This window comes from Scyliorhinus torazame, chromosome 13 (assembly GCF_047496885.1).
Source record: "Scyliorhinus torazame isolate Kashiwa2021f chromosome 13, sScyTor2.1, whole genome shotgun sequence".
Lineage (NCBI taxonomy): Eukaryota > Metazoa > Chordata > Chondrichthyes > Carcharhiniformes > Scyliorhinidae > Scyliorhinus > Scyliorhinus torazame.
The window spans coordinates 5,958,717-5,980,167 of NC_092719.1; the positions used below are offsets into that span (position 1 = coordinate 5,958,717).

General features: G+C 55.3%; 1 protein-coding gene across 14 annotated transcripts in view; it reads left to right on the forward strand.

The window, feature by feature from the left end:
• Nucleotides 1-21,451, forward strand: part of frmd4a (FERM domain containing 4A) — a 796,670-nt gene that overhangs the window by 696,749 nt on the left and 78,470 nt on the right. For 13 of the 14 annotated variants that reach the window (XM_072470969.1, XM_072470973.1, XM_072470968.1 and 10 more), the window contains 3 exons: nucleotides 14,506-14,582; nucleotides 15,027-15,165; nucleotides 16,789-16,930. In XM_072470969.1, the coding sequence (XP_072327070.1) occupies nucleotides 14,506-14,582; nucleotides 15,027-15,165; nucleotides 16,789-16,930 (358 nt within the window). Of the gene's footprint in view, nucleotides 1-14,090; nucleotides 14,412-14,505; nucleotides 14,583-15,026; nucleotides 15,166-16,788; nucleotides 16,931-21,451 lie in introns of those variants that run through there. The other variant, XM_072470978.1, reaches the window with a different exon arrangement.

The window sequence follows — 21,451 nt, forward strand, 5'->3', positions numbered from 1 at the left end:
GGCAGTGACAGATGCCCTTTATGCCATGGCGCACCGCTACATCCGCTTCCCCGTGGACCGGGCCAGCCAAGATGCCCGGGCCGTGGGCTTCTCTGCCATTGCCGGGTTCCCCATGGTCCAGGGCGCGATCGATGGGATGCACGTCGCCGTGCGGCCACCTGCAGATAACAGGGCCGTGTTCACTAATAGGAAGGGGACCTATTCGATGAACGTACAGGTGGTCTGCGACCACCGCATGATGATCCTGCACGTCTGCGCCCGTTACCCAGGCAGTGTACACGACTCATTCGTGTTGTCGCGGTCATCCATCCCCGGCATGTACGAGGGACGCCATCCCCGGCTGAGGGGCTGGTTGCTGGGCGACAGGGGCTACCCATTGCGATCGTGGCTGATGACGCCTATACGGAGGCCACGCAATGAGGCGGAGAACCGCTACAATGATGCCCATGTAGCGACAAGGGGAGTGATCGAGAGGTGCTTTGGCGTGCTGAAGATGCGTTTCAGGTGCCTGGACCTCTCTGGGGGCGCCCTCCAGTATCGGTCAGATAGGGTCGGCCGCATCATTGTGGTGTGCTGCGTCCTGCACAACATAGCCCAGCAGAGGGGCGATGTGCCGCAGGCAGAGGAGGGCGGAGTGGAGGAGCAGCAGGAAGAGGCCCAGTCCTCCCCAGATGAGGGGGATGGGGGCAATGGTCAGGGCAGACGGGGTAGACACAGACGGGTGGCTGTCCACCGTTACCGGCTGGCCCAGCGGGCACGGGACAGACTGATAGACGCCCGCTTCACTGACTAGATGGGCGTGGGAATCGGGTAGTATGGCCACAGACCGCACACCATGACAACAGCCGACCACCCACACCCCCCACCCATCCATCCACCCAGCACCATCACCCCCCTCCCCAACCCCACACACCCCACCCGCATGCACACCACCCCCCCACTCCCAATTGCCGATCCACCGGCGGCACAACGGGCCGGGCTCACCCAGTTGCGGGTGGACGCGTGTCTATCGCAGGCCATGGAGAATGATGACAGCCCGCCTCCGATGAGCTCCTGGCTCTACATCGTTGGACTATGTCTGACCCATGGCCACAGTACCACCATCCACCCGGACCATCCCTGCATGCGGCTGTGATACTGCAGCGCACGGTCCCGTCCTCTGCCCGGGGGATGTTGATGGCGGCCCAGGGGGAAGGGGGCAGACTCACCTGGGGCTGAGGTAAGACCACCCCTCACACACACACTTGCGCTCAACGTACATGACACCCCCGCACACTTTGGACAGAGCATAAAGGCAGCTTCGGTAGGTGTAACATTGACTTTAATAACCAAAGGAGTTCATGCACGTGCCCTAGCGCCTAAAACTCATCTGTGCCCTGCACCCGTGCCAACTTACTCAGTGTCTAATTGTTTGGCCTTACGGGCCCTTTGACTACGTCTACGTGGTTCCCCAGACGGTACAGCAGAACTGGAGGTGGACTCCTGTGATTCCTGCCCTCTGACACTGGATCCCTTTGGCGGCCGTTTCCTGGGGCGTCCTGGCCTAGATGGGCCAGGCTGCGGCCCGGGCGACTGGGATGGCGAGCTGCCAGCCTGTCCTGCCCGTTGCCCACCCGATGCACCTGGGACGGAAGGGGGGGAGTCCGAGGTGTCGCGGTGTACCGGGACCTCCCCTACAGAGGGAGCCGGGATGGACCACACCACCTCCTCCTCCCTCGGGGTGCCCGATGGCCCCCAGGCCTCTACATGGGTGGGGGATGCGAACGGACTGGCCATCCGACGCGCCCCCGACATCTGGCGCTGCCAGTCCTGGAGGCCCGTGCTGGTATCGACAGGGGTCTGCAGGTTTGCAGCCATGGAGCCCAGGGGGTTGTCGAACCCTGTCTGCGACAGTGCGACGCCAGCTCGCACATGGCCACTGGCGCCGATGCCCTCAGCGATGGCCTGCTGAGACTGGGCCATGGCCTGCAGAGACTGGGCCATGGCCTGCAGAGACTGGGCTATGGCCTGCTGAGACTGGGCCATGGCCTGCTGAGACTGGGCTATGGCGTTGAGCGCCTCTGCCATCTGGCGCTGGCACTGGCTCATGGCCTCCTGTGAGAGGGCAGCCATTTCCTGGGCCACAGACGCCGCCTGCACGGAAGGCCCCAGGCCTCGCAAACCGTTCCCCATGTCTGACACCGTCGCACCCATTGCCTCCACCGCGGACGCCACCCGTGCGGTGTCAGCCTGGGTGGCACGCATGACCGGGACCACTCCCAGCTCCTGGACGCGGGTGGACTCCTCCACCTGCGACCGCAGCCGCCGCAAGCCACCCGTCACCCTATTCGCTCGTCTCCGTGTCGGTGGTTGCATCGGATCTATGTGTGGGTGTGGTAACTGCAGGAACCCGGGATCCATCTGGGCGGCAGATGTTCGCTTGGCCTGGGCTGCCCTCCGACCGCCCGGTCCCTCTGCTGCTCCTACCTCCACCTGCTGTACCGGGACGGCTGTGTTGTGCGCACCAGTGAGTGTACCAGACGCCTCATCACTAAAGTGCCCAACCGTGGTGAGTGTTTCTGCGATGGTGGAGGGTGTTGGTGACAGCAGTGGCGTTGTGTCGTGCTCTTCGTCCCACTCTGAGTCCATGGCACTTTGGGGTGGGGGTTCGTCTCCACCCATCCACTCTGAGTCACTGTCCGGTATTTCGTCTTCCCGGGTAGGGGTGTCCTGGGTAGTGCTGTCCCGGGTAGTGCTGTCCCGGGTAGGGGTGTCCTGGGTAGTGGTGTCCCGGGTAGGGGTGTCCTGGATAGTGGTGTCCTGGGTAGTGGTGTCCTGGCTCGGATGTGACGGGGGCCTGTGGCTGCCCCCCTCATCGCTGGGTGGTCGCTCCCGCACGTGACGGGGGTGTCGTCTCCCTGTTGCTCCAGGTCTCTCCGTCTCCCGTGGTCTCCGAGGGGCATCCTGCGGGCGTCGCATGCTGGAGGGTTCGGGTCTCTCCGTCTCCCGTGGTCTCCGAGGGGCATCCTGCGGGCGTCGCATGCTGGAGGGTTCGGGTCTCTCCGTCTCCCGTGGTCTCCGAGGGGCATCCTGCGGGCGTCGCATGCTGGAGGGTTCGGGTCTCTCCGTCTCCCGTGGTCTCCGAGGGGCATCCTGCGGGCGGTCTGCATCTGCGGGGATGGGTGCCTGGACGTTTGGTCCTGCGATACACAATGAAGCATGCATGGTTAGACATCAGGCAGTGATCAGGTGATACGGGAGAGGGGGATATAGGGGAGGGGGGATATGGGGGAGGGGGGATATGGGGGATATGGGGGAGGGGGGATATGGGGGATATGTGGGAGGGGGGATATGGGGGAGGGGGGATATGGGGGATATGGGGGAGGGGGGATATGGGGGAGGGGGGATATGGGGGAGGGGGGAATATGGGGGATATGGGGGAGGGGGGATATGGGGGAGGGGGGGATATGGGGGAGGGGGGATATGGGGGATATGGGGGAGGGGGGATATGGGGGAGGGGGGATATGGGGGAGGGGGGAATATGGGGGATATGGGGGAGGGGGGATATGGGGGAGGGGGGGATATGGGGGAGGGGGGATATGGGGGATATGGGGGAGGGGGGATATGGGGGAGGGTGGATATGTGGGAGGGGGGGATATGGGGGAGGGGGGATATGGGGGAGGGGGGATATGGGGATATGGGGGAGGGGGGAATATGGGGGATATGGGGGAGGGGGGGATATGGGGGAGGGGGGAATATGGGGGATATGGGGGAGGGGGGATATGGGGGATATGGGGGAGGGGGGGATTTGGGGGAGAGGGGATATGGGGGATATGGGGGAGGGGGGATATGGGGGAGGGGGGATATGGGGGATATGGGGGAGGGGGGATATGGGGGAGGGGGGAATATGGGGGATATGTGGGAGGGGGGATATGGGGGAGGGGGGATATGGGGGAGGGGGGATATGGGGGATATGGGGGAGGGGGGATATGGGGGATATGTGGGAGGGGGGATATGGGGGAGGGGGGATATGGGGGATATGGGGGAGGGGGGATATGGGGGAGGGGGGATATGGGGGAGGGGGGAATATGGGGGATATGGGGGAGGGGGGATATGGGGGAGGGGGGGATATGGGGGAGGGGGGATATGGGGGATATGGGGGAGGGGGGATATGGGGGAGGGTGGATATGTGGGAGGGGGGGATATGGGGGAGGGGGGATATGGGGGAGGGGGGATATGGGGATATGGGGGAGGGGGGAATATGGGGGATATGGGGGAGGGGGGGATATGGGGGAGGGGGGAATATGGGGGATATGGGGGAGGGGGGATATGGGGGATATGGGGGAGGGGGGGATTTGGGGGAGAGGGGATATGGGGGATATGGGGGACGCTCACCCTGCCTGCTCTGACGAGGTCGTTCACCTTCTTGTGGCACTGGGTGCCTGTCCGTGGTGTCAGGGCCACAGCGGTGACGGCCTCTGCCACCTCCCTCCACAGACGCCGGCTGTGGCGTGGGGCAACTCTGCGGCCGTGCCCGGGATACAGGGCGTCCCTCCTCTGCTCCACCGCATCCAGGAGCGCCTCCACATCGCGTGACTCGAACCTCGGGGCTGAGCGACGGCCAGCCATCAAGTCGGGTGTTGCGGTCGGCTGTTCCGGTCGGGTGGGGGGGGGAGCTGCGCGGCCTTATGAGCCGTCACGCCGTGCAGCGCGTATGACGCTGCACGGCGTGAACCACTGCGCAAGCGCGGATCCCGTTACGTCGCTGCTAGCCCATTTCGGGCCGCAGACTATCGGCCCATTTTTATGACGTGACGCAAGTGGGATTTGCGCCGTTTTTTGCGCCGATCGGCGGAGTTTCCGCCGATAACGGAGAATTTCGCCCATGGATAGAGAATTGGTTTAGTGAAACATCACCAAACACCAAATTCTGATGACAATACAAGTTAAATATGTAATCATAATTCATGCTATTGTTATAAACAGTCATTAACGCAATCACAGTGCATAAGGAGGCTACTTGGCCCATCATGTTTGAACCTGCACATTGTTTTGATTCAAGTAATTATCAATTGAACCTTCCCCCACCACACTTCCAGGCCTTGCATTCCAGACCTTTTCTTTTAAAATTTAGAGTACTCAATTAATTTTTTCCAACTATGGGGCAATTGTAGCGTGTCCAATCCACCTACCCTGCACATCTTTGGGTTAGAACATAGAACATTACAGCGCAGTACAGGCCCTTCGGCCCTCGATGTTGCGCCGACCTGTGAAACCACTCTAAAGCCCATCTACACTATTCCACTGTTGTGGGGGCGAAACCCACGCAGACACGGGGAGAATGTGCAAACTCCACACGGACAGTGTCCCAGAGCCGGGGTCGAACCTGGGACCTCGGCGCCGTGAGACTGTCGTGCTAACCACTGAGCCACCGTGCTGCCCTCGTGCATTCCAGACCTGAATCAATTCTTTAAATCTGTGTCTCGCTCATTCTCGATCCTTTATAAGTGGGAGGAATTTCTCCTGTTCTACTCTGTCCAGCCTACTCATGGGCCGGGATTCTCCCCTACCCGGCGGGGCGGGGGGTCCCGGCGGGATGGAGTGGCGTGAACCACTCCGGCACCTTTAGGGGCCAAGCACTCACCGTGAGGGACTAGGCCCGCGCCGGAGCGGTTTCTGCTCCACCGGCTGGCGTGGAAGGCCTTTGGCGCCACGACAGCCAGGGCCGAAAGGACTTCGGCGGGCGGTGGAAGTCCGCCCATGTGCGGGAGCGTCAGTGGCCGCTGCCGTCATCCATGCGCAGGGGGGGTGTCTCCTACGCGTCGGCCATCGCGGAGGCTGTGGCCGAGGCAGAGGGAAAAGAGTGTCCCCCACGGCACAGGCCCGCTCGCGGAACGTTGGGCCCCGATCGCAGGCCAGGCCACCTTGGGGGCACCCCCCGGGGCCAGATCGCCCCACGCGCCCCCCCCCCCCAGGACCCCGGAGCCCGCCCGCGCCGCCAGTCCCGCCGATAAGGTAGGTGGTTTGATTCACGTCGGCGGGACTGGCAGAGTAGCAGCGGGATTTCGGCCCATTGGGGGCCGGAGAATCGCGGGGGGGGGGGGGGCGCCGACTGGCGCGGCGCGATTCCCGCCCCCGCCGCATTTTCGGTGCCGGAGAATTGGGCGGGGGCGGGATTCATGCAGCCCCCCCCGGCGATTCTCCGACCCGGCGGGGGGTCGGAGAATCCCGCCCTTGATTTTGAACATTTCCAATCAAATCTCCTGTTCGCCTTCTTGTCTCCAAGGAGAACAGTCCCAACCTCTCCAATCGATCCGCAGGGCTGAAGTTTCTCCTCCCTGTAACCATTCTTGTGAACCTCTTCTGCAATCTCTCTCCAACATGTTCACATCCTACAGTGTGGCTCCCAAAACTGTACACAATATTCCAGCTGAGGTCTAACATCTTGTATAAATTCAGCGTAACCTCCTCCTAAACTAAAAATAAAGTATAAAATAATAAAAGGATTGGGCAATTTTGATCATTACAACATACAAATAATTACAACAGATTGCAAAATATAGCTTTGCTTAATTTACAGAATAAAAACGGAATGAGATTACTCTCGTGAAGGGTCTTCTCTCCTTTGTCATTGGGTGATTAGCAAGCCCAAACAATCTCTGAAGGTTTAATAATTTTGCAAAAATATGGAGCCAGACGGGTCTCTTGAGAACAAACTAGGAATTCAGGAGGAACGTACCCAGAGTGATGAGAATGTGGAGCTCACTACTACAGCGAGTAGTTGAGGTGAATAGGAATAGAGGTATTCAGGGCAAGGTAGAAAAACGCATAGAAGATGCAGCTGATAGGCTGAGATGAAGAGGGATGGGAGGAGGCGGAGTGAGGTACAAGAGCCATCATGGGCCAGTTGGACCGATGGCCTGTTTCTGTGCAATGTTGGACTGTTGCAATATCCGTGCGTGATTTGTTTTGTCCAGTCTTAGGGTGTGAGCATCGCTGACTCACCCAGCATTCATTGCCCATACCTTGTTGCTCTTGAGAAGGTGATGGTGAGCCACCTTCTTGAGCGGCTGTAGTCCATTGTAGGTACATGGATTACGGTAAAATGATATAGTGTAGATTTATTTGTTCTTAAGGGCAGCACGGTAGCATTGTGGATAGCACAATTGCTTCACAGCGCCAGGGTCCCAGGTTCGATTCCGGCTTGGGTCACTGTCTGTGCGGAGTCTGCACGTCCTCCCCGTGTCTGCGTGGGTTTCCTCCGGGCGCTCCGGTTTCCTCCCACAGTCCAAAGATGTGCAGGTTAGGTGGATTGGCCATGATAAATTGCCCTTAGTGTCCAAAATTGCCCTTGGTGTTGGGTGGAGGTGTTGAGTTTGGGTAGGGTGCTCTTTCCAAGAGCTGGTGCAGACTCAAAGGGCCGAATGGCCTCCTTCTGCACTGTAAATTCAATGATAATCTATGATTAATCTAGGACAAAGGTTCGGCACAACATCGTGGGCCGAAGGGCCTGTTCTGCGCTGTATTTTCTATTCTATTCTATTCTATTCCGTGAGGTGTAGGTACACCCACAGTGCTGTTAGGGAGGGTGTTCCAGGATTTTGACCCAGTGACAGTGAGGGAACGGCCAATATATTTCCAAGTCAGGGTGGCGAGTGGCTCGGAGGGGAGCCTCGTGGTGGGTTCCTAGGTATCTGCTGCCCTTGTCCTTCCCGGTGGCTGAGGTCGCAAGTTTGAAGGTGCTGTTGAAGGAGTTTTAGCAAGTTGCTGCAGTGCATTGTGTGGATAGTACACACTGCTGCCTCTGTGTGTTCATGGTTGAGGAAGTACACCCGAGGGTGGGCCTGGAGGGTCGCGTGACGCGGGCCGGGGGCTGGTTGAAAAAGCGATATGGTTGATCAGCAGGGGGAGGGGAAAGGGAGCCCCCCCCCCTGATCACGTGGAATATGAGGGGTTTGAATGGACCGGTTAAACTGTCGCGTGTATTCACACATCTGAGGACTTTGAAGGCGGGCATGTCTTTTAAACGAGGCTGAGGAAGGGATGGGTGGGGCAGGTGTTTCATTCAAGGCTGGATATGAAGATAACGGGGGTGGTGGTGTTGGTTCGTAAGAGGGTTGCGTTAGAGGGGGGTTAGTGATGGTCAGTGGAAAGTTGGAGGGGATGCCGGTGGCTCTGGTAAACGTTTATGCCCCGAATTAGGGTGGTGTGGATTTAATGAGGTGGGTGTTAAGGAAAACCCGGACATTGGGCTGTGTGGTATTATCGGGTATTACAGTACCGAGAGGCTGAAGACCATTGGTTAAACCTCGGAGTTTACCATTGGCTGGTTGGTACGTAGCTCCGCCCTGACAGGCGGGGTATAAGAACCGGTGCCGTCCCAGCAGCCCTCATTCTGAACCGAAGCCGCTGGGGAACAGATCTAGTCGATTAAAGCCTTTAGTTATGTTACTACCTCGTCTTTGTTTGTAATTGATCGCGCATCAAGCTGGTTGCTGCATAAGGCGGCGGTTGCAATTGTGCGGATGAACCAAGTGAGTTCAGGGTACTTTGGGCTGCTCGAGGCTGGTGTGCCCGCTCTCCCCATTGCTTTTCACCTTCGCTATAGTCCGCTGGCAATGGCCCTGGAGAGGGGTTAAATGGGGGGGGGGGGGCTGCCGGTGGAGCACAGGGTGCCATTGTGTGCGGACGACCCGCTGTTGTATATTTCAGACCCGGTGGGCAACATCAGAGGCACCATGGGGTCCTGGGGGAGATTGGCAGGTTCACGGGAATATGGGAAAGAGCGAGGTGTTCCCGATTGAGACTAGAGGGGAGGGAAGGAGATTAGGGGAGTGGCCGTTTAGGGTGGTGGGGGCGAGTTTGCAAATTTGCGAAGTTGGAGGACCTGGAGGATGAGTACGAGTTGCCCAGGGTTAATGGCTTTAGGTACCTGCAGGTTGAGGACTTTGTAAGGAGAGAGGTGCTGTCCTTTCCTGGACTGTTGCCCCTGGGGTTACAGGAAGAAGCTGCTGTCGAAGGACCATAAGACATAGGAGTGGAAGTAAGGCCATTCGGCCCATCGAGTCCACTCCACCATTCAATCATGGCTGATTTCAACTCCATTTACCTGCTCTCTCTCCATAGCCCTTAATTCCTCGAGAAATCAAGAATTTATCAACTTCTGTCTCAAAGACACTCAACGTCCCGGCCCCCACCGCCCTCTGTGGCAATGAATTCCACAGACCCACCACTCTCTGGCTGAAGAAATTTCTCCTCATCTCTGTTCTAAAGTGACTCCCTTTTATTCTAAGGCTGTGCCCCCGGGTCCTAGTCTCCCCTGCTAATGGAAACAACTTCCCTACGTCCACCCTATCTAAGTCATTCATTATCTTGTAAGTTTCTATTAGATCTCCCCTCAACCTCCTAAACTCCAATGAATATAATCCCAGGATCCTCAGACGTTCATCATATGTTAGGCCTACCATTCCTGGGATCCTGGGACGAAATTGGCGGGATGGGGTGGGGTGGGGTGTCCGATGTCTAGAAGAAGTTGCTGGAGTGGGTGGGGGATATTAAGGGGAAGTGGGAGGAGAAGCTGGGAGGGAAGGTGGTTGCCGAGACCAAGGCAGAGGGTGAACACGTCCTCGCCATGTGCGAGGTTAAGCCTCACCCAGTTCAAAGTGGTGCACAGGGCTGATATGATGGTGGCGAGGTGAGTAGATTCTTTGAGGGGGTGGAGGAATGGTGTGGGCGGTGCGTGGGGGCCCCCGCGAATCACATCCACATGTTGTGGGCGTGTCCAAGATTGAGTGGGTTCTGATGGGGGCTCTCGGACGAGATGCCCAAGGTGGTGGAGTTGGAAATGGTCCAGAGGTGATGATACTTGTGGTGCCGGAAACCAGGGGATGAGAGGGGCCGATGTTTTGGCCTTTGCCTCCCTGATAGTCCGGAGATAGATTTTGCTCAACTGGTGGGACTCGGAGCGGCCGAAAGCGGGGGTGCGGGTGAGCGACCAGGCAGAATTCCTGAGGCTGGAGGAAGGTCACGTTTGCCTTGAGGGGGTGGCCAGATAGTTTTACTCGGAGGTGGAAGAAGTTTATTAATTTCTTTAAAGAGGTTTGAGAGGTCAGTAAGGGGGTTAAAATGGGGACAGCGGGATGTGAGGAGGGGTTGGCGTCAGGGGAGAGGGGGTGAGTGGGGGTTGTTTATTGCAGGCATTGTCAAATCCAGGGCGTGACCCATGGGTGGTTCGCGGGCGGGTGTCGGGAAGGTCGCGGAGCCTTCCGTCGCGGCGCTCCCGATCGCGCAAATCCACGCGCAGCAGCCGGCTTTTAATAATGCCGGCTGCGAGCGGCCTTCAAAATGGCCAGGAACAGATAAGAAAATGCGGCCGCACTGCGCATGCGCACCGAAGATCGGGCACACATGCGCAGTGTGGCCGCATTTTTTTTTTCCAAGTTCGAGGGGCCTAAGGGACAATTGGGGCCAAAGGTACCCAAAACCATCTTCTGCATTTTTTTGCCAGCAACAAACAAGGTAAGAGAAAATGGTGGGTCGCGAAGGTCAGCCGGCGTGGGTCGCGACGGTCGGCTGGCGTGGGCCGCGAAGGTCGGCTGGCGTGGGTCGCGAAGGTCAGCCGGCGTGGGTCGCGACGGTCGGCTGGCGTGGGTCGCGAAGGTCGGCCGGCGTGGGTCGCGAAGGTCAGCCGGCGTGGGTCGCGAAGGTCGGCTGGCGTGGGTCACGAAGGTCGGCCGGCGTGGGTCGCGAAGGTCGGCTGGCGTGGGTCGCGAAGGTCAGCCGGCATGGGTCGCGAAGGTCAGCCGGCGTGGGTCGCGAAGGTCGGCTGGCGTGGGTCGCGAAGGTCGGCTGTCGTGTGTCGCGAAGGTCAGCCGGCGTGGGTCGCGAAGGTCAGCTGGCGTGGGTCGCGAAGGTCAGCCGGCGTGGGTCGCGAAGGTCAGCTGGCGTGGGTCGTGAAGGTCAGCCAGCGTCGGTCGTGAAGGTCGGCTGGCGTGGGTCGCGAAGGTCAGCCGGCGTGGGTCGCACAGGTCGGCTGGCGTGGGTCGTGAAGGTCAGCCGGCGTGGGTCGCGAGGGTCAGCCAGCGTGGGTCACGAGGGTCAGCCGGCGTGGGTCGCGAAGGTCGGCTGGCGTGGGTCGTGAAGGTCAGCCAGCGTCGGTCGCGAAGGTCGGCTGGCGAGGGTCAGCCAGCGTGGGTCGCGAAGGTCAGCCAGCGTCGGTCGCGAAGGTCGGCTGGCGTGGGTCGCGAAGGTCGGCTGCCGTGGGTCGCGAAGGTCGGCCGGCGTGGGTCGCGAAGGTCGGCTGGCGTGGGTCGCGAAGGTCGGCCGGCGTGGGTCGCGAGGGTCAGCCAGCGTGGGTCGCGAAGGTCAGCCGGCGTGGGTCGCGAGGGTCAGCCGGGTTGCGTCCCGAAAGTTGGCCGGTTGGTAAAAACGGGTCCTCGGAAAAAAAGTTTGAAAAACACTGGTTTATTTAATCGTTTGGCTGTTCTTCTCATTCTGTTTGTATATATGAAAATGCATTGAATAAAAATATATATATTTGAAATGTTTGAGGGAGTGAATGTGTCGGCTGCTGGGTGGGATAGGGGTGAAGCCGGGCTGCTTTGTCCTGGATACTGTCGAGCTTCTGTTGGAGCTGCACTCATCCAGGCAAGTGGGGAGTATTCCATCACACTCCTGACTTAGATGGTGGACAGACTTTGGGGAGTCAGGAGGTGAGTTAGTCGCCACAGGATTCCCAGCCTCTGATGTAGCCACAGTATTTATATGTGGTCCAGTTCAGTTTCTGGTCAATGGTAACCCCCAGGGTGTTGATTGTGGGGGATTCAGCGATGGTAACGCCATTGAGTGTCAAGCGGCGATGGCTAGATTCTCTCTTGTTGTTTTATCACATCACAAAACAATGTCCTTTGTACATGCCTGTGCAAAGAGATATGTGGGATTATTTTGAAATCCTGTGCCTCTTGCAGCGCTCTCCTGCACAGTATTTTCCTTGGAAAGGTTTCTGTCTGGAGCAGAGGCAGTCAGAAATTGATCCCTCTTCCTTCCATTTTAATAAACTTGCCAGCGTGCCCCTCTGGCTGTGCACTTCCCTCATTGGTTTTCGACGCCTGCCCTGAGCCCCCTCCCTTTATAAAATATTAAATGTTTCCTAGCTTATGGAATCAGCAACCTTCCAATCGATTCTGCTATCCCCGGTGGTAACTTGTGCACAGCCAAACAAGTGTTTACACTGCTATGAATAAATAAACGCTGTCTGTACACACATCTCGCCATGGCTATGGGACTGGGGGAAACAACACAGGAAGCAGATATCGTCACAGTCACTTTTTCTGAGGATCTTGCGCCACCCACATTTGTAGGATGAGGCTTAGGGTTCGGAATCTGCCTTTTGTGGATCTTAAGTAAAAAGGAATTTCTGGAACTCCGTAATGAAAACATGAGATGCCGACGCCACGCATCAGAAAACGAGGCAGCATTGTGCTCGGGTGGAAAGCCTTTGTCAGATTTCAGTTGCACGTTTGCAGGAGTTATTTCACGACCGCTGAGTTCAACATTGATTAATTCACAGGGCGGCTCTCGAGGAGCAGGGATTAAACACTAGTTTTACTGGAGGATGGAGTGCTCGCCTTGCATTCGACTTTCGATGCCGCTGCTATTTCTGCTGGCACGTCGGGAGGAGAGTTAATCGTTTTGGCGATTGGTAACTTCACAATCGCAGCTGCGCGAACAGCTCGCTGGGAGCAGAATAAATAGGGATTAGAAGAAGATGGGCATGATTAAATATTGCGGGGATCGCACACTGAAAACCGACAGCAGGCGAGCTGACATCTGTCACGGGAAAAGGCATTTAAGTTTCTGGGCTGGATTCTCCATCAGCGGGATCCTCCGTTTCCCCGGCAACGCACTCACGCCCGCGGACTTCCCGAAGGCGCGGGGCTGCCCACAATGGGAAACCTCGTTGGCCGGCTGCCGGGACGGAGAATCCCGCTGCCGGCGGGGATGCGCCGCACCGAAAAACGGGTGCGGCCGGACGGAGAATCCCGCCCAGATGTTCAGCCGTTTTACTTTGTGTTGTAAATGAGGAAAGAGGAATCATTGTAGAATATTCTTCGGATAATGCTGCAAACGATGCCGTATAAGCACAGAAATGCTGGGCAAGCGGTTTAGGCTGTTAGCACCTGAAAAGATAAACCCAGATTAACGCTGCTAACCTCGATGCTTTCACGCAAGTGGCTGCTGAATGAAACATTCACGTATCATTGGATAAAAGCAAATTACTGCGGATGCTGGAATCTGAAACCAAAGAGAAAATGCTGGAAAATCTCAGCCGGTCTGGCAGCATCTGTAGGGAGAGAAAAGAGCTTTGACAAAGAGTCATCTGGACTCGAAACGTTCGCTCTTTTCTCTCCCTACAGATGCTGCCAGACCTGCTGAGATTTTCCAGCATTTTCTCTTTCATTAACATTATCATCTCTCTATTCGGAAACTTGACAGGTCCCATTTCAGCTTCTCCTGTTGCTTGTCCGTTTTCCCAGTTTACTGGCAGGAATAGGGAGCACACGACACGTGACTTGTGGAGAAAAGGAGCTAGTTTGATAGGCCAGCTGAACCACTCTGCCCAGGAGCCACCAACTGCGGTGTCAGGTCCCTTCCACCTTTGACACAGCCCCATGTGGTCTCAGCTGCAGATTCTCACAACACAAACATCTGGCATGTTTGAAATTCCTCAGCCTCCCTCGTAATGGGAGCTCAAATACCCTCGTTAGCATATATCCGCTCAACAATGGCCAGAAACTTAAGCAAAGAAAATGTCAGTACTAGAAAACAGTTGGAAACAACGCACAGAAATGGTCCTCCATTGAGTAGCAAAGGCTTGAATTTTTTTCTTTCTTTATTTCAAAAAGGCTTAGCAATCCGCTACACTGAGTTATCATCAATCTTGTTTTATTTTTGGCTGGTTGTAAAGGGTTTCTGCAGAAGCTCCACCCTGAAAGCTTTTATGTGCCTGCAGTTGCTGCGAGCTATAGTACAGGTCAGGAGCTATTGTAGATTAGTGAGCAGGAAGTTAGGTCCCACGAGGGGCATGTGATTGAATGTCTTCCCATCTTTTACTTCCAACCCAGTTCATGAGGCTACGAAATTACACTCTGCCATTCTCTCGCACTGAGTGACAGCTGGTTTTGCTTATTGCTCAGCGGTGAGAAGCCCGCGGCTCCAGGAAAACACTGGTGGCTGTAGGAATTGCGTGGAAAATGAAGAGGGAAGCACATTACCGGAAGGGACTCTTTAGCTGTTTTTCTTAAGGAGAAAAAAAAGTCCTCAGGAAAACACACCCCAAAGCGTTTGAAAGCAGTTCGCTGTCCGGTCACATTTTATTCCCTCTCTCCTCCTGCATATTGGAATGGGAGAAAGTGCAGAGGGTCTGTGAAAGGGTGAGTGCGGGAGACCAGAAGGGAGAATTGTTTCGTCTTTAAAAAGGGTAAAATAACGGACAGCTTTCATTCTTAATTCTTTTGTCTTGACAAGATTTTCCAATGGAGGCAATTGGAGAACCTGTACTTCAGGGAGAAGAAGTTTTCTGTGGAAGTGCATGATCCTCGCAGGTAAAGTATTGTTTATTATGGGATACCCAGTCTGGTCTGGACACTGCCTGCTTTTGTACCCTTCCTGCTAAACAGGAACAGAGGCAGTTTGCTTCTCAAAATCTGGAGTATGTGCCACTCTTAACATTGTACACAACTTGCTGACGTTTAGTGTAAAGATGCTGGGAGCAGGCTGCTGCTTTGTGGCCAGTGTTTATTTTGAGCACGCCAATGAAAACTCCTTAAAGTGCTCTTAAAGTTGCTCTGAATAAGATTGTGGGCTCAATCGGAATTTTGTGAACCAGCAAAGATCCAGTGGGAGGGGGAGGGAATGCTGCGAGCACTCGCAGTGAGGGGAAGGGATTCATATTGTAACGATCAAACTGCTGTGAACGGTAACACTATCCGCCCTTGGGGTGGGAGAGAAAATCCTGCAGCAACCTTGCTTTTTGTTTATGTTCCCAGAGCTTCTGTAACCAGGAGAACTTTTGGTCACAGTGGGATTGCAGTGCATACATGGTACGCCAGCACTGCGCTGATTAAGTCAATCTGGGCCATGGCCATCAGCCAGCATCAGTTCTATCTGGACAGAAAACAAAGCAAGGTGAGCATAAATAAGCGTGAAAATATTTCCTCGATGAAGTGTGTTGTAGTGCTTTGGATGTATTATCGACAGAGGTTTTTTTTTAACTTAAGAATGCTATTTAGAAATGAATGTCACTTTGCGCAAGATGTGGCAGGGTAGACTAAATTATTAGTTTGCGTTGCCTCCCCTGCAATCTCTTTGACTCAGTCACTGAACGAACAGCCCAGTGAACCTTAAGTGACCGACATTCCCAAGCTCCATGACTGGTTCTGGGCTAATCTTAGCCGGATTGTGGTTTGGGCTCTATACAATTTGCATGGATCACTTTGCTGCAGAGGGTGGGGGGGGGGGGGGGGGGGGGGGGGGATTGCTCAGCCTGCAGTTTTTCAGACCAGTCCTCAAACTGGGATCCACATAGCGGTTTGTAGACTTTCCAGTGGGTCCAGGAAATAAGGCGAAAGGAAGAATGAGAGCGTCTTGGTGTGAGGCAGACATGGAGGATGACAAACATTAGACCGAGGTTATTCAGACTCTTTATTATGGAGCAGGCACATACAGCTCACTAATATAAATAATTGCCTGTTTTCTTAAAAGCATTATTGAACCACTCTACTTGAGCATTATGCAGGATTATAATTTAGATGTGAGGATCCTGATTACTGATCCGTTTGAAAAGGAGTCCTATGACCATAGAAAGTCTGAGAACCAGTGATTTAAACCCAAGCTGCTTTGTCTGTAAGGATGGTGCGCACTGCCTGGATCATGAGGAATCTCACTGCGTGTAGGCATCATGCCCACATCGCGTGCAAACACCTCCCGGGTTGGTACAGAGCGACCTTGAGGAGAAGGCTTAATGAACACAGCAGCGTCTTTAACCTCTCTAGGATAATAGAAATGTGAAATGGACTCTCTGCAAAAGCAGTTCAGGCTGAGGTGATTAATTCCTTTGACAAATATCTAGCTGGGAGCGGGATAAGTATAGGCTGGAGAAAAAAGTCTGCCGCACCTTTTTACGACCACTGGATGTATCAAAGTACTTTACAGCCAATGAAGTACTTTTCGAAGTGTGGTCACTGTTGTCATGTGGGAAACATGGCAACCAATGTGTGCAGAGCAAGATCCCTCAAACAGCGATGTGATCGTGATCAGCTGGTCTTTTTTTATTGTGTTAATTGAGGGATGAAAAGTGGCCAGGAGAACAGAGAGAACCCCTCCTGCTCATCTTCAAAACACTGCCTGAGAGAGCAAACAGCATCCCAGGGTAACATCCCATCCAAAAGTCAACAGCTCCAACAGTGCAGCACTCCCTCGGCGCCGCACTTTAGGTCTTGTGCTCTGTAAGATTGAGTCTAGTATAACCCCTGCTTAGTCTCTTAGGTATAATATTTGAAACCTTTGCTCTTCACCGTAGTTCTGATCGTCGGTAGGGTCCGCTTTGTCACGATTGTGGATTTAAATAGTTTCTAAAAGGAGTGAAGGATGTGCAATGTAACCCGCTGAAGCTCAACCTTCCGTCTGCCGTAACTCCTGCATTACAGGATTCAGCTCCATGTTAAGCTCTGTGCAACCCCTTGCTGCCTTTGTCAGATGAGCATTTGAGGTTTTGCCGCCTTTATTTACTGCTTTTGTTACTTTTTCCAGTCAAAGATCCATGCAGCAAGAAGTCTGAGTGAAATCGCCATTGATTTGACGGAAACAGGAACACTGAAGATGTCCAAACTGGCCAATATGGGAAGTAAAGGCAAAATTATCAGTGGGAGCAGCGGGAGCCTGCTATCGTCAGGTAAGGTGGACATTCGGAAAATGAATTGTTTCTCCAGAGAGATACGTTGCTTCAGAGTTAAGGGAGGACCAGAGGCCGTTTCAGATCAACGACCTTTCGTCAGATCTGGGAAGGTGTTAGCGATCTTGGGAAAAGGGGGAGAACAAAAAGGGAGCTGTGATAGGCCGGAAAACAGGAGAGACTAAATGGCAAAAGATCACTGCCAAACTCTGTTTCCCCGATGCACAGATGCTGCCGGACCTGAGGAATATTCTGAGCGTTTTCCGCAGTATTCTCTTTAACCTCCGAGTAATTGTCTCATTCCGTCCCTGCCTCAAATTATGTCAGTGTTCCTCCAGCACAGAGAAGCAATACAGAACAAAGTTCAAATTAATTGAAATTTCAGCGTTGCGGCTGTACTTTTAACTATTAGATTCATGGCTTTAATATTTACAATTCATCATTGTGTGTTTTCTCCACTGGCCTGAACAGGGTGGAGAACTCTCTGTGTTACGTGGAGATGCCAACCACGGCTCACTTGGCAGCGTCCTCACTTATAAATCACCAAGGTTGTGAGTTCATATCCCAGTTGAGTGAATAATCCAAGTTGCCACTCCAGCGCAGTACTGAGGGAGTGCTATGCTGTTGGAGATGCAAACGTTTGCATGAAGCCTTAAAGCGAGGCCCCCGCTGCCCCCTCAGCTGAATGTACACAATCCCATGTCACAATTTGAAGAGGAGCAGAGAGCGGCCTCCCAGTGTCCTGGACAATATTTATTGCTCAGCCAACAGCAATGAAACAAGTTGCCTGCTCTTATATTTTGCTGCTGTTTGTGGGAGCTTGCTGTGCACTAATTGGCTGCAGCATCAGTTCATTATGAACACCCTTCAAAAGTACTGCCTTGGCTGTGAAGCACTTTAAGAATTTCTGAGGTGGTGGGGGCGCTATATAAATGCACATTCCTTCTTTTTCTGAAAACCATAAACCTACGTACGGAGAATATTTTTACGGATTCGTGGGGGGCGATTCTCCGAGCCCCTCGCCGGGCCGGAGAATCGGAGTGACCGCGCCACGATGCCCCGACGCCAGCGCGCGTTTCTCCGAGGTGAGGAGAATTTTGCTCCGCTGCGTTTGGCGCGGCGCGGCGGCCGATCCTCCGGGCCCGGACGGGCCGAGCGGCCCCTCCGATACGACAGTGTCCCACCGGCGCCGTTCACCCCTGGTCGCTGCCGGCGGGAACACGCGGGGGGGGCAGCCTGTGGGGGGGGGGGGGGGGGGGGGACACCCTCACCGGGGGCGGCCGGCCTCCTTTCCTCCGCCGGCAATGTCACATCCCTGCGCCATTTTTGTGCGGGGTGGCCTGGGGGAGGATGGTACCGCGCATGCGCACCGACACCAAACACTCCAGTTTTTACTCCGCCGTCAGCACTTAGACTCCCATTGGGAGAATCCCGCCCATTATGTGGGTCGCACAGAGAAAACCTTCTCCCTGTGAACAAAAGATCCCGGGCGGAATGCTCCGTCGGCGGAATGCTCCGTCGGCGGGATGCTCCGTCGGTGGAATGCTCCGTCGGCGGGATGCTCCGTCGGCGGGATGCTCCGTCGGCGGGATGCTCCGTCGGCGGGATGCTCCGTCAGCGGAATGCTCCGTCGGCGGGATGCTCCGTCGGCGGGATGCTCCGTCGGCGGGATGCTCCGTCGGCGGAATGCTCCGTCGGCGGAATGCTCCGTCGGCGGAATGCTCCGTCGGCGGAATGCTCCGTCGGCGGGATGCTCCGTCGGCGGGATGCTCCGTCGGCGGGATCCTCTGCTCCGTCGGCGGGATCCTCTGCTCCGTCGGCGGGATGCTCCGTCGGCGGGATGCTCCGTCGGCGGGATGCTCCGTCGGCGGGATGCTCCGTCGGCGGGATGCTCTGTCGGCGGAATGCTCCGTCGGCGGGATGCTCCGTCGGCGGAATGCTCTGTCGGCGGAATGCTCCGTCGGCGGGATGCTCCGTCGGCGGGATGCTCCGTCGGCGGGATGCTCCGTCGGCGGGATGCTCCGTCGGCGGGATGCTCCGTCAGCGGAATGCTCCGTCGGCGGGATGCTCCGTCGGCGGGATGCTCCGTCGGCGGGATGCTCCGTCGGCGGAATGCTCCGTCGGCGGAATGCTCCGTCGGCGGAATGCTCTGTCGGCGGAATGCTCCGTCGGCGGGATGCTCCGTCGGCGGGATGCTCCGTCGGCGGGATCCTCTGCTCCGTCGGCGGGATCCTCTGCTCCGTCGGCGGGATGCTCCGTCGGCGGGATGCTCCGTCGGCGGGATGCTCCGTCGGCGGGATGCTCTGTCGGCGGAATGCTCCGTCGGCGGGATGCTCCGTCGGCGGAATGCTCTGTCGGCGGGATGCTCCGTCGGCGGGATGCTCCGTCGGCGGGATGCTCCGTCGGCGGGATGCTCCGTCGGCGGGATGCTCCGTCGGCGGGATGCTCCGTCGGCGGGATCCTCTGCTCCGCCGGTGGTGCCCCCACGCCCGCGGATTTCCCGACGGCGTGGGGTGGCCACAATGGGAAATCCCATTGGCCGGCTGGCGGAACGGAGGGTCGCGCTGCTGACCAGGGCGTGCGCGCAGGAAAACGCAGCTGCCGGCCCAGAGAATCCCGCCTCCTAAGTTTGATTCCCACTTTACACCGGCTCAGCTGATTTGAATCCGGCAGCAATGGGGGAATTAGTCTTGTCTTCAGTGAACTTGGAGCCATTAAACCATAAGGTTTAGGAGCAAAATTATTCCATTCGGCCCATCGAGTCTGCTCCGCCATTTGATCATGCAAAATGTTTCCCATCCCCATTCTCGTGCTTTCTCCCCATAACCCCTGATCCCCTTATTAATCAAGAAACACCCTTATTAATGAAGAACACCAGACTTGTGCTTGGCATGCTACAGACCAAGAGCTGGATGGTCAAATCAGACAGAATGGTTATTTCATAGAACATCAGCAACTAGGAGCAGGAGTCGGCAATTCAGCCTCTCGAGTCCGCTCCACCGTTCAATGTGATCATGGCTGATCCCATCCTGGCCTCAACTCCACCGTCCTGCCCATTCTCCATAACCCTTCAACCCATTACTAATTAAGGATCTGTCTAACTCCTCCTTAAATTTACTCACTGTCCAAGCATGCACCGCACTCTGGGGTAGCGAATTCCACAGATTCACAGCCCTTTGGGAGAAGCAGTTTCTCCTCAAATCTGTGTTCCATTTTCTATCTTTTATCCTGGCACTATGACCCCTCGTTCTAGAATGCCCCACAAGAGGATACATCCGCTCCACGCCTACTTGATCCATAACTTTTCATCACTTTATATACCTCAATTTGATCTCCCCTCATTCTCTCTTCATAAATCAAGCCCCTCATCTCTGGAATCAATCCTGTGAACCAGTTCCTCCTCCGAATCCCAATCACAAACCTCCCACCCTGTAAGAATCAGCGGAGAGAGAGAGAGGTACACACCAATCAGAAGAAATAATCGCCTCAGATATTTGTGTGTGCGGAGTAGTAGTTCCTTCTGAAATTAGACACCTATACATTGCAGGCAGCAACAGCAGGTAGACTCTCGTGCATTTCTTTTCCATCTCTCACCTTACTTCCATGGAAGATCAACAGATAGAAACCCTGGCGAAAAAGTACATAAGGTAAACAATTTTAGCCATTTTCTCCGGAGCTGCCCAGTGATCTTGCACCCCGGTGACATGAGGAGGGAGGAGTGTGAGAGAATGTGGGTGGAAACTCCAGACCTGTAACTTGAATTCCTCTGGCAGTGTCCGTGTTACCCAGTTTCCGATTTCTATGTAGCCGTACTCGGGGAACCCCGGCAGCCGAGAAGCAGCTGACTTCCCTCACATTCCTTCACAAAGGCAGGAAAAGGACACCCGATGCATCCGTGTATTCTGATGAGAGCAAATTAATTTGATAAGCAAGCTGCTGTACGAGAGACGTGGCGGCAAATCTTCAAACCCGCTCAGGAGGAACTTTACAACTCGATGCTTGCGACAACTTCATACGCCAATGAAACTGGTGTAGCCTTGCACAGATTTTAGACACTTGCAAGTGACTTAGAATTTGCACCAACTCATAAGAACATAAGAACTAGGAGCAGGAGTCGGCCATCTGGCCCCTCGAGCCTGCTCCACCATTCAATGAGATCATGGCTGATCTTTTGTGGACTCAGCTCCACTTTCCGGCCCGAACACCATAACCCTTAATCCCTTTATTCTTCAAAAAACTATCTATCTTTATCTTAAAAACATTTAATGAAGGAGCCTCTACTGCTTCACTGGACAAGGAATTCCATAGATTCACAACCCTTTGGGTGAAGAAGTTTCTCCTAAACTCAGTCCTAAATCTACTTTCCCTTATTTTGAGGCTGTGCCGAGTTCTGCTTTCACCCGCCAGTGGAAACAACCTGCCCGCATCTATCCTGTCTATTCCCTTCATAATCTTATATGTTTCTATAAGATCCCCCCTCATCCTTCTAAATTCCAACGAGTACAGTCCCAGTCTACTCAA